General features: G+C 43.9%; 1 protein-coding gene across 3 annotated transcripts in view; it reads right to left on the bottom strand.

Annotated features, from left to right (window-relative positions):
- ATP8A2 (ATPase phospholipid transporting 8A2) overlaps nt 1-13,329 on the bottom strand; it is a 624,797-nt gene extending 611,468 nt beyond the window's left edge. Inside the window, exon 1 of one of the 3 annotated variants that reach the window (XM_019651455.1) lies at nt 13,058-13,329. In XM_019651455.1, coding sequence (XP_019507000.1) covers nt 13,058-13,133 — 76 coding nt within the window. In that variant the 5' untranslated portion in view covers nt 13,134-13,329. The remainder of the gene's footprint in view (nt 1-13,057) is intronic. The other 2 variants (XM_019651453.1, XM_019651451.1) reach the window with 2 other exon arrangements.
- Between the last annotated feature and the right edge of the window lie 35 nt (nt 13,330-13,364).

Here is a 13,364-nt window from a genome sequence, read left to right as displayed (position 1 = left end):
TTAACAACCTAGTTACAGACAAAATAAAATGGAGGAAAGTAAGGGCCCTATGTCCCTAGTATATTATTCTTGAAACAATTAAAATACATTAACATCATTGTTTTAGTTATTATTTTTATAATAATTCATAAGTAATCCTAAATTTCAAGTCGTGTTATGATGAGGAAAGTGGAGTTGAGAGATTAGGTAACTTCCCCAAGGACACCCAGTTATAAGATGCCCACGACAAAACTCAAAGGCAGGCCTGACTGGAGTCACCTGGGCTGTATACAATGGCTAAACACAGACTGCGTTCAGCCTGAACTGCAGCACAAATCAAATGAAAGTAGAGTATGGACTCCAGTTGGCTTTTACTCCTCAACCAGCATGGATGCGTTCAAGCAAAGAAAGGAAGGAGCAGAATAAACAACTCTTATTGCTAATGCTGTCCCCTACATTATAGCACAAGGGTTAAACCACTGAAACACTGACCCTTTGGAAACTGAAAGACCAACAGTTTTCTTTTAGAGAGACATTCCCTGTTCATGGGACACAGAGTGGTTTGCGTGGAAGGAATAGGAGCAGACCAGCCACTCAGTGGGCCGCCTGCTGGCATGTCCACCATTCCTTCACTCACTGAAGACATGTGCACAATCCCTGCAGCTTCCCTTGGCTTCCTCCAGAGATTCTCAACTGAAAACACACAAAAAAGTGAGTTTTAGAGTCACAAAGTATTGAAGGTGCATTAACCTTCAATTAACCAGGAAAAAGAGAAAGCAAACAGAACTCACACTCAAATAATAAAATGATCAGAAAAATAAATAAGTGTAATTTATATCCTCCAGGAAGTGAGTATTCAATACATGAAGCAATACTAGACTGTTATGAAAAAAGAATCCATTAGAAACCTTGGAAATAGAATATGTAACTGTTGAAATAAAAAGTCAATAGACACTAAAAAGTAGGAAGAACAAAAAGAGAAAACCAAAACTGAAAAGTGAAGTATCGAACTGGAAGCCAATGCCAAGCAATTCTTCCAAAATGGGGCATAAGGAGATGAAGACTATAGGAGGAAAATTAAGAAACCTGGAGGGAGACAAGGGGTGTCAACAGCAGGCTAACTGAAGTTGCAGGCAGGAAGAAGGGGAATATAGGGAAGGAATACTTGGCAATGTATGATATGAGAATTTGCCCCAAAAAAGAAAGACACGATTCTCAAATTGAAAGGGCCTTCCAGTGCTGAGCATTTAACTAGTTGGAAGGAAAAAAAAAAACAACTTAGACCATCACATTGAAATTTGCAAACATCAAGGACAAATATATCATTAAAGACTAATCAAAAAGAAAAATAGCTTAGCTGCAAAGGAACAAGAATCAGAGTGACAGATTCTTATCAGCAAATCTGGGTACAGCAAGGTAATGAAACTGTATCCTGAAACTGCTGAAGGAAAAGAATTTTGAGTCTAGAACTCTGTGTTCAGCAAAACTATGGCTTAATGGTGAGGATGATGTAAAAGCATTTTCATAATCCATGAAAGAAAATATTGATAAACTGGATTTTGTTAAAATTAAAAACGTGTGCTCTGCAAAGGACACTTAGAGACTAAAAAGCCACAGACTGGGAGAAAATCTTGGCAAAACAGGTATCTGATAAAGGACTTGTGTCTAAAATATACAAAGAACTCTTCCAACTCAACAATAAGGAAACAAACAACTTGATTTACAAATGTACAAAAGATCTGAAAAAATGCTTCATCAAAGAAGATGTAAAGATGGCAAATAAGCACATGAAATGATGCTCCACATCATATGTCATCAGGGAAATGCAAATTAAAACAACAAAGAGATACCATTACACACCTATCAGAATGGCCAAAATCCAGAACACGGACATCCCCAAATGCTGGAGAGGATATGGAGCAACAGGAACTTTCTCTCATTGCTGGTAGGGATGCAAAATGGTACAGCCACTTTGGAAGAGAGTTTCTTACAAAATTAAATATGTTCTTACCACATGATCCAGAAATCATGCTCCTTGATATTTACCCAAAGGAGTTGAAAATTGATGTCCATATAACAACCTGTACATGGATGTTTACAGTAGCTTTATTCATAATTGCCATAACTTGGAATCAACCAAGATGTCCTTCAACAGATTAAAGAATAAATGAACTGTGGTACATCCGGACAATAGAACATATTTTTCAGGAATTTTTTTTAATGAGCTATCAATCCACAAAAATACATGGAGGAACCTTAATTGCATATCACTAAGCATAAAAAAAGCCAATCTAAAAAGGCTACATTCTGTATGATTCCAACCAAATGACATTCTGGAAAAGGCAAAGCTATGGAGACAGTAAAAAGATCAGGGATTGGGGGAGGGAGGGATGAGTGGGTGGAGCACAAAGGATGTTTAGGGCAGTGGAAATACTCTGTAAGATGCTGTAATGGTGGTCACATGTCACTATACATCTGTCACAGTGCAACACTATAGTGCTGACCTTATGGTGTGACACCACAGCACTGAACTCAGAGTCCACATAGACATCTAAAATGTCCTCTCCATCGCCTCAGCATCATATTGCTGGCATTGCCTTGATACATCTTGTCAACACATCATCCTGCACGAAAGAGCTGGGATGATGGATTCAGAACCATGGAATACCTCTGCTACCCTGGACACCTTTAGTCATACATTACAGCCATGCTCATAAAGCCAAGACATCACAGACTGCAGACACAGAGCTCTTCATTATATAGACACACAGACTGGGCAGCAAATCACGGCAGGAAAGCAGGATAACCATACACCATTGATACAAGGTATCAGAACACTAACCACAACCCAAGTATCATCTTGGTACCAACACTCTGTATTATCACAGCTCATCATAAGCTAAAAAGTCTAGCTTCATCCCTTGGTAATAAAACCTGCTTTTTCTTCTCACCAACAGGCAGTGGTGCCAATAGTCTTATGGGGTCTAAACACTGCCTCCTCGGAAATTTTCTTTAATATTTACTGCCTCTGTGTTTCTGAGACACCCATTTGAGAAAGTAATATATTATGGAGAAAATATACACGAAGAGGGAAATATTTTTAAATGTGTTGCTTATAAAAAATAAAAAATAAATTAAAAAAACAAACTCAATTCCAATGAGTGAATGGCCTCTGGGAAGAGAAAGCTGCCACTGAGATGCCCACTGTCTGCCTGTAAAGGAGGTGGTTCTGTGAGCCGATAAGACTTGCCAGTTGCTCTCCTGAGACTGTGCAGCACATGATCAGAAGCTCATATAATCATAAATTGCAAGTGCATAATTTTAGAAGATCCTCCCTGCAAATACTGACTGATAATATCCGACAACAGCCAAAGATTCAAGCAACTAGATTTCATTAGAGATTAGGTTCAAAGAAATATAATACACGTTTGCAGTACCATGACCCAGTTCATTCTCAAAATTCATTTTAGGTAGATATGTTAGATTGTGCCAGGGGGAGATTTTCACTCAATGTAAGAGGAAGACAAAATAACCCTGAAAAGAATACTGGAGGAGTCTAAAGACACAGCTCTCGTCTCTGTCACTGTCCCAGGAACACAGGGCAGGTCTTGAAATTGGACCTTTCTTAGCCTCAGTTTCCTCACCCAAAAATGGGGGTGTTGAGCTGCCAGATAATTTTATGTCTGAAAGTCTGCAATCCCATGAACAGTCAACCAAAAAGGTTCAGACAAGACGATCTATAATAGTCTTGTCCAATAGAAATATAATGCAAGCCACAAACACAATTGGAAATGTCCTAGTAGCGACACTCAAAAAAGTAAAAAGAAACACAGAAAATAATGTTATAATCTATGTCATTTAACTTGACACAGCCAAAATAGGATTTCAATACATACTAAGCATAAAACATTCATGAGGTGCTTTACATTCCTTTTCTGTAATAAGTTTTCAAAGCCCAGTGTGCGTGCTCCCTTGAGAGCACAGAGCAGGTCTTCCTTACACATCTCGAGTTCATTAGCCACACGCAGCTAGTGGCCACCACACTGGATGTCCCAGATCTAGAAAGTCACCTTCAACCTTGATAATGTCTGACCCTATGAAGTACTGCCTACACTGTGCAGCGTCTTGCTCTCTCTGAAGGACAAATGCTGGACCGCAGAGAAGGAAATACAGCTCTTCTTCTTGCCCCTCATCAGGAAGAGCTTCTACCTCATCACCTGCCCCCTGGTTTCCAGGTCGAAAGCTTGTTGATTCCAACTCAGCCAGCCTGTCCTTTCATCTCTGACATCACCCTGACAGGCCCTCGTTAGTACTCACCTTGAATATTACAGCAGCCCCGAGCTGTGCACTTCATTTGTAGTCTTCACTGATCTCTACATTCGGCCCAATTTACTTGTACCTGCGGCACCTTCTCAATCACCTGCCACACTGGTGTCTTCCCTTGAGAAAATCTGCCTGAACTCTAACATCAGAAAACCAGGAGGTGGAAGAGTTACACAGAGTTGAATAGATATATTCCCAAGCCTCAGGAAGGGTCAACATGAACATGAACTTAAAGTGGACCCAGAGAGTCTATTTCTCTTATTCTTGCCAGCTCAAATGAATAGCACAGGTAATTTGGGGAAGGGATATCGGGGGACACAACAAAACTAGGCCACTTTGTTACACTCTTAGCAACCTGGGCAGGTTCAACTCAGCACTGAGTGAGTCCTGAGATTCCAGGGGACAAGAGATCACTTAGTTTGTCTGCTACAGTAACTCTTTGGGAGTTCAAAGATAAAAATTCTGTAGTTTTAAAGCCAAAGTTGTGTTTCCTGGGTGCATTAGAATAAAGAAAAGAAAATAGAAAAGTGTCTTAAATAAGGATAATCATTATGTAGCTAAAGATAGTTGATGAGGCCTGATCCTGTGGCGCTCACCTGAATGGACCATCAGCCAGTGCTGTTTTCTCTCTTTAAACATGAACCTCTCCATGATACAAAGGTATCATCTAAGGCCTTGAAAGAAAGCAACCATGTTTGAACTTAGTGTCTGGAATGAGATTCCAAACTTCAGAACAAAGAAGTATTTACTCCATGTAGTGGTTTGCTGACCCTGGTTTCCCATAGGATTGGTCTCAGTAATGTGCTTAAAATATTCACAGTAATCCTGGGATCCGCAGTGCTGTTTCCGGCTAACGCAGCATCTCTGTAGACAGAAGAGGGAAAACGAGAGCCCAAACACTTCACTGAATGAAATGTGTGAAATGTGACATTTCTTTATTATGTGGCACAAGATTACAAAAGAGTAGGAAACTTGCAAATGTAAAACCTCTAAATCAAAGTTAATCAGGAGTAGGTCACCTTTCAGGATGAAAACTGATGATATATCAGATTCTGAAGCTTAGAGAGGCAGTGAGCAAGGTAAGAGATGAACTGTCAGAGCAACAGACTTACACATGTAATAATGCATGTGCGCATGCACACACACACACACACACACACATACATCATATTAACACATTGGCCCAGTGCACCCTCCATTGCTGACAAATGAACAGTGTCATTCATGCACCCTTATGAACAAACACACCTCTGCAGGTACACCCAGGTAGCCATGCATGCGTGACGGTGTCCTTTGTGCTGTCCTCATATTCTGCGTGGGCAGCTGACCATCCCCACTTCAGCACTACTCCATCCAGGCAAGGGCCCTCTCCCAGGTCCTGTGTCTGGGTTTGCCCTTGAGGATGATGGGGAGAAACTCCCCAGGTGTGGCTATGAGATCACTTTTATTTTTAGCCTTTCTTAATGGTTGTTAAGGTGGCTCTGAGCACTTTCACCAGCCTAAATGGATGTAAATAACCTCTGGCGTTCAGTGTGGTATTGACCAGAGGTTATATTTAGTAAATGTAAAGGTCCAAGGAGGAAAGGTAGACAGTCATCTTTAAAGGTGCTTTATACACATCCTCCCATAAATGTTTAAAAGCTTTTTAGAGAACAATTTTAATTTAAGCCATTTGTCTAGCTGGCACCTCCACCAGGTCAGGGTTTAAGATAAAATATCCATTGGAAAGATAAAATCAATTATTAAACAGAAGCCATCAACTGAGGTGCTTATCAGCTACCTGTAGGTTCCACAATGGCCTTGAAGGCAGGGTACTTTTAGCAGAAGGTGACAACGTTCAGAGACACTAGAAGTCTGTAATGAGCACTGTCTGTAATCAGAGTGCTTGGTGGGTAGTCACATACACCTGGAGAATGACATGAAAAGAACCCTTAAATTTTCCAATAATGACCCTATGTACTCATCTCCTAGTTAGGCCTCTGTTATTAGATTCAGAGGAGGGAAAATGATGACAACTGAAGTTTTTGCCAATTCTGCTATTAGGCAGAGTAAGTATCTAGGTAAAGGAGTTGACCTTGGTTGATGAAGGACAACCTGAGAAAGGTCTGACATATTGTCAATATAAGCTTGATTGCATCATAAAGTTCTGTTAATGAAGCAATAATTAATGCATGCACTTTTATACACATTATTTCTCACTAGTCACAACAACCCCATAGGTTACAAAGTTTATTTTCAGCCTCATCTGTAACAGAAGTAAAGGAAGCTTTTTAATGTCATCGTATAGGTAGCAAATGACTTAAAATTTGAATCCAATTCTCTCTAACCCTAAAGCCTGGTGTTTCAACCCCTATATATACATTACTACCTCAAAGAAACTTCCAAACATAATCTAGACCATTGGACCAAGTCCAAAAATAATCCATGACAGAGCTCAGTCAAATCTTTACTTACTGAGTACCCACAGAATAGGTAGCACAGAAAATGGGAGGAAATTAGGCCCAGTTCTTTATTTCCATTTGAGGAACAGAAAACTTTATGGAATGCATGAACTTGTTCTGTTCAGCTTAGGTCTGCTATTGAACGAGGCAGACTGGAAATGGCAGAAAGCACACAAGCTTTTGGAATTAGCTGGTCCTGCTGGAAATTAACCAGCCAGCAAAGAACGTTTCTGAATCATTCTCATCTGTGAAATGAGGGGACTCAACCATCTCTGAGATACCGTCCAGCCCTTACATTCTAACATTACAGCTCTTCGTACTTTCAGCTGCCCCAATTCTCCTCATTCTCCCCTTTGAAATGAGGAACAGGTTGGTATGGGCAAACTAAGTCCCCATAGAAACCCTGTGTAAGCAAAACAAAACAAAAAACACCTCTGATGAGCAGGAGCAGGCAGGAGACATGGATGGATGAGTGTAGGATTTGGAGGAGAGCTCCAGGGCCGGTTTCTGGAACACCTGCCATCCTTGGGTGTCTGTATTCATTCTAGGCACTTACTGCCTTGTCTGCTCTTCATCACTAAATCTGTTCTCATTTCACCAGATCCATGAATTCGATCAGATAGGGGGGAAACTTCTGCTCTACATACCACTGACACCATCGTCCATAGAAAAGAGTACCCCTTCCTTTCTGTCCTCACTACTCACCCCATGCCGCACACTCATACACACACTCAGCCATTTCACTTCCCTGTTTATCCATGGGCATCGTCCATGAGTGTCAACACCAGGCAGGATAAGAGAGTTGAGAGCACTCACCACATGTGTTGTGAGCACCCAGGAGACCATAAGCTCCATGACAGCACCTCTATTTCTAGCAGCAGGAGCAGTGCCTGGCACACAGTAGGCATGCAATATAGTATATTTGTTACAATCAATGGTTCTGTTTCCAGTCTCCCTTAGTACACCAAAAGGCTCCGCCCTGAGCAGACTGGAAGCTCCACATGGCAGGACGACCCCCTCTCCTTAGTCTTTGTATTCCCAGGCCCTGGTAAAATGTCTCGGACACTTTATGTCACTGGCACAAAATAGATCTTTAGAGAATGGTAGAAGTGACAAAAGTACAATTCAATATCCTTGTTAAGAGAGGGGTCAAAGATATCTCATAGGCAAGAAATAATAACCCAAGAATTATTTTACTAAAATAATATGCAGCTCAGCATATAATCTTGAAGACTATTATCTTTGATCCTTTCATTACCAGTTTGTAAAAAAAAAAAAGAGAAGCATAATTTTAAGAGAGTAAACCACTGTCTAAGCTCACCCTGCTCCAGACCCCACCAAAATATAACAAATAGGAAGTGTTGTGCCAAGCACTAAGCTTCCAAAATACACAGGCTCTGTGGTGTTATAGAAGTAGGTGGTGTACAACTTAATTGCCCCAAGTAAACATCCTATCAATGAAATTATCATAATTTAACTCAAATGTCTTGAATGGGAATATATTACAAGATCCGAAGCATGGCAATTAAGTATTTTCTTTTGATGAAAAATTACTATGGTTTACTTTGTTTTTTTATTATGAGATCATTTTAGATTGCCACGCAATTGTAAGAAACAATACAGAGATGGTTTTCTGGGTCCTTTCCCCAGTTTCTCCCACTGGTCACATCTTCAAAACTATAGTACAATATCCCAGCCAGGATACTGATATTGGGTAAGTCAAGAGACAGAACATATCTATCCCACAAGGATCCCTTGGGTTACCCTTTTATCCTTCCCACCCCCACACCCGCCTTCCCCCTTGGCAGCCACTAATCTGTTCTCCACTTCTATAGTTTTGTCATTTCAGGAATGTTATATATGTAGGATCAGACATCATATCATGTAAGCTTTTGAGATTGGGTTTTTTTCACTCAGCACATTCTCTAGAGATCCATCCAAGTTGTTGGGTATACCAGTAGTTGGTTTCTTTTTAACTGCCAAGTAATATTCCATCGTTTGGACATACCACATTTTAATCATCCAGCCATTGAAGATTTTTTGGCTATTACTCATAGAGCTGTATGGATACCAATATAACACGTTTTTGTGTGAAGATATTTCCATTTCTCAGGAATAAACACCCAAGAATATAATTGCCGTGGCTAATGGAAGTTACATGTTTACTTTTACAAGAAATGGCCAAACATTTTTCCTGAGTGGCTGTATCATTTTATATCCCCAGCAACAATGTCTGAGTGACCCAGTTTTTCTGCATCCTTGCCAGTATTTGGTGATGTCACTGCTTAATATAGCCATTCTGCTAGGTGTGCCATGATTCACTTTTAATGAACCCAGATCCAGGGATGAAAGGGAGAGGCTCCACAACCATCTGGGAATCTTTAGGTATTTTATTCGTCCCTTGTGATTATCTTAAAGGACACACTAAATGAACCTCTGCCCTTACTGAAGTTCTGGGTAGGAAGAGAAGAGCACTTCCTTAGTGTATTACAGCTACCGAGCTCCAACAGTAAATATTACACTCAACTTGAAATGCTGGAAGCGTTCCCTGTAGTATCCTATGAGCAAAGCAAGCATGGAACTTCTGGTCAACCTTTTCCTGACAGTACTAGCAAATATAGTCAAATAAGAAAAAAAATAACAGTTATAACGATGATAAAGGAAGAAACAAAACTATAATTTGCAGATAATTAGGCTGTCACAGAAAATTAAAACAATCCATAAGCTATCAAAATTTATGAGACAATTCACTGGGTTGTTGGATCAATAGAAAATAAATAAAATCAATAGAAAAACACAGTAACTTTCCTGGACACCAGCAACAACCCATTTAAAATGTAAGTTTGGAGGCTGGCTGAGTGGCGCAATGGTTAAGAACTCGCTTGGGACACAAGAGGGCCCCGGTTCGGATCCCACATATGAGGACCAGTGACACTGCCCTCTACAGCTAAGATGCTGAACAACAGCTCAACCTGGAGCTGGGCTGCCCATGAGTCGCCGGGAACTGCGTAGGCTGCAGCCCCTGTGGCAGTGGGTTGCCATGGGCTACCATATGTAACCAGCAGCCAGCGTGAGCGGCCAGGAGCTGCAGTGAGTGGCTGTCCAGAAGCCGGCAACTGATCTGCCTGGCCTGGGAAGAGCGCAATGATGGTGCCAACTTGGGCCAGTGAAGCAACGTCCTGCACAACTAGACTGAAGACAAAACGACAGCAACTTGTCTGTTCCCCTCCCCCAATTCCCCAATAAAAATCTTTAAAAAAATAAAAAATAAATAAAATAAATAAAATGTAAGTTTGGAATAATCCCATGCATGACAGAAACAGAAGTATCTTGGAATCAACCTTTCAAAATGCATAGAAACCTCATGAAAAAAATTATGACACTTTAAGAAAAGACATTAAATGATGACAGATATCACATTTGCAATTAAGAAGACACAGCATTTTTCAAATGTCTATTCTCTCCAGATTAATCTGTAAACTTAATGCAAATTTAACCAAAATCCTAACAGGATGTTTTTGTCTTTGTTTTCAAAAAGGGCTATTTTAAAAATACATATGGAAAGCAGCTCATCCCAGATGGCTGTGGGGCCAGTACATCCCCAATTGTGGCCCCGGACAAATGGTGGGCCCTGCACTCACTGACAGTCTCGGTGCTGCCCTCTCCCTACTCATGCCCACCAATACATCCTACTTCCTGTCAAAGAAAAAAAAAATGGACCACTAAAGGACTAAAAAGGGCCAAGACATTTTTGCAGAACGGGTGAAGAAGATGCCCAAAGCTTTGAGTGCTGATTCTGCCAATGGCAATGCCCCACTCCTGGTTCCCATCTCTATCAACTGGAAAAAAGAAGAGATTTCAGAGCTCAGGACACTCCTGGGTCAGCCCTCAGCTTCCAACCAACCCTCCCCTCGTAACACTCACAGCCTCACCACCTCTGTCTGCCTTAGTCATCATCCAAACTGGCCCAAGTTCACTGAGTCACCCCAGAGAGCCCACACTATCCAGGTCCTCCCCCTTCCTCACACAGTATGTCAGTATTCTAAATAGATTCTGTCTCTTACACCATCCTCTCTGTCTTCTAAAACTCGCAGCCTGTCATCAACAAGAGGCCCCATAGCCTCCACCTCTGGCTTCTGGCCTTCATGCGCTACCCTGATGACCCTGCTTCTCATTGTTGACCACAGATCGCTGTCCCTCCCTACTCCCTAAAAAGGCCTTACTTTGACATCCATGCCATCAACTGTATGATTGCAATGTTAGTCTTAAAACATCCTCTCTGGAACGCATATCCTCCTCCAGCTACCCTCGATTTGCTCTCCCCTCTTTCTACAAAATTTAGCCAAAAGGGTTTTGTAGACTTGCTGTTCCCAATATCTGTCCTCTTAGCATCTCTCAAAACTGCTCTATAGACATTCATCTCAACAATTACACAAAAATAGCTCTTTGCAAGGTCACCGATGACCTCCACATCTCTACATCCAGCAGGCGGTCTCAGGCCTCATCTTTCTTGAGCTCTCAGCAGCACTGGGCACAGCTAAACACTCCCTTTTTCCTGCATATTTGTCCCCCCCCCCAAGCTGCTCAGCACCCCTCCTGGGGTCTTTCCTGACCTCACTGGCCATCCTCTCAGCCCCTTTGCTGTTGCTCTAATCTCCATGACCTTGAAATGTTAGCATGTCCAGGGACCCCTCTCCTTTTGGCCACATCTATACACACTGATGATGTAATCTGCAGGGACCATTGCAAAATGAAAATGCAGGCTCCTTGTGCAAAAATTAGTAAGACTTTCAAGACAGCAGCAGCTGTGCATTAAGGCAATCGCAGGCATCACCCATGGAGCTGTCCTGCTGAGGACTCACGAATTTCTATCTCTGGTCTAGAACAGTTCCCTGAACTCCAGGCTCCTAAATCCAACTCTCTACCAAACATCTCCACTTGGTTCTCTAGTAGGCACTTCCTATGTTCAAAACCAAATCTCTGACTACCACTCCTCCCTCCACAAAAGACAGAGCCTTGTTCTTTCTGCAGTCTTCCCCATCTCAGTAAGAGGCACATTCTTCCAGTTTCTCAGACCCAAAGCCTCAGCCCGAACTTTGACTCTCCTGTTACTTAAGCCTCACCTCCAAATCAGGGGCTCTATCTTCAAACCTATGAGGGTGTGCTCACCCCTCTCTTCCACCTAGCTCTGCCACAGGAACCATCTGGCACCTGGATTATTGCTGTCCCCTCCCACTGTGCTCTCTGCTTCAGCCCTCGGGCCCCACAGTCCGGTCTCAGCCCGCCAGCCCCGTGATCCTTTCACACTGGGATTCCTGTCAAAATTTATTTAAAGGTGCCCTTATATTACTCGAATTTAAGAAACACTGGCCCAAATTACCTGATAAGCTGTTTCCCTCTCACGTTACTCAACTACAGAAATAGTAAAGTCACTGATTTTTATATGCCCATTTTCTCAAAACAAGAAACACAAAGATTACAAGTGACCCCAGCTCCAAATTGCAAACCCTGTACCTTCTTCATATCAAAGATCTACCTACAGACTTGCTGGGAATCCTAAAAGGGTAAGAAATCCTATTGTTTTTGAAGCTCCCTTTCAATTTTTCATTAGCTAAGGGTCTGGGGAACCCGTCATGTATCATAATCACATAACATCCAACTGCATAATACAGGCGTCTAGCGACGTGTTGATGGGGAATACTGTCTGAAGCACTGGGTGGACGGCTTTAAACGATTAGGCGGCACAAAGCCCAGGAGCTGTGTGCCACCTGCGGGCTGTGTGCCAGGCGATCCCCACCGGGGCTGGGTGGCTGTGCGGTGGGCACGCACGAGGCCCGAGGGCCCTGAAGTGAAAAACACTCGTGTGACCCTCTGGCTCCCTCCGAGCCCTGCGGCAAACATTGCAAACGGCAAGGCCGGGCGACAGCGGGAGAGGCGAGATGGTCTCTGCGCCCACCAGCCCTGCCCACCACGGTGGGCGACGACCCGGCACTGCTCCCTGAGTCACAGCCACCCCACCGCCTCCCCGCGCTGGGGCGGGCGGGCCTGAGCGCTCACAGGCGCACCTGTGCCAGGGGCGGGCCGGGGTCTCTGATGCCCGGGCCCCCTCGCAGGCCTTTGAACCTTAACGGCTTCGCAGGTGTAGTGGCGCCCAGCCCCCCAGCCTCCCAGCTGAGGGCAGCGCGTAGCACGGGTGGATCCTGCGGCCAAAGGATCCGAGGGAGGGGGAGGCCGGGCAGAGGGCGGGGCAGTGTCGCCAACAGCGCCCGCGCCATCCCCGCCGACCCTCCCTCCCCGAGTCCCTCCCCTCTCACCTACGGACGAGCGAATCCTTGACCTTCGGGGCAGGGACATCTTAAGAGCTCTGTCCAGACGGGAGCCGTTCAGCATCTCGCCCCAGTCGCGGGCTTCGCGGCCCCCGGCAAGTGGCGGAGGCTACGCGCAGGCCTGGCAGGGCCGGCGGCCCGAGGGCCATGGGCGGACGCGCGCGGGGCCCGGGCTGCAGGGGCGGCCGGGAGCGCGGGCTCCGGAGCCGCGGCCGCCGCCGGAGGGTGCGTGTCCGTGCCGCAGCGGCTGGCCAATGCGGCGGCGCCCGCGAACGTCCCGCTGCGGCCCCGCGGG

This window comes from Hipposideros armiger, unplaced genomic scaffold (assembly GCF_001890085.2).
Source record: "Hipposideros armiger isolate ML-2016 unplaced genomic scaffold, ASM189008v1 scaffold_160, whole genome shotgun sequence".
Taxonomy (NCBI): domain Eukaryota; kingdom Metazoa; phylum Chordata; class Mammalia; order Chiroptera; family Hipposideridae; genus Hipposideros; species Hipposideros armiger.
Note: the sequence above shows the minus strand (reverse complement) of the source record. Positions and strands in the feature narration are given on the sequence as shown.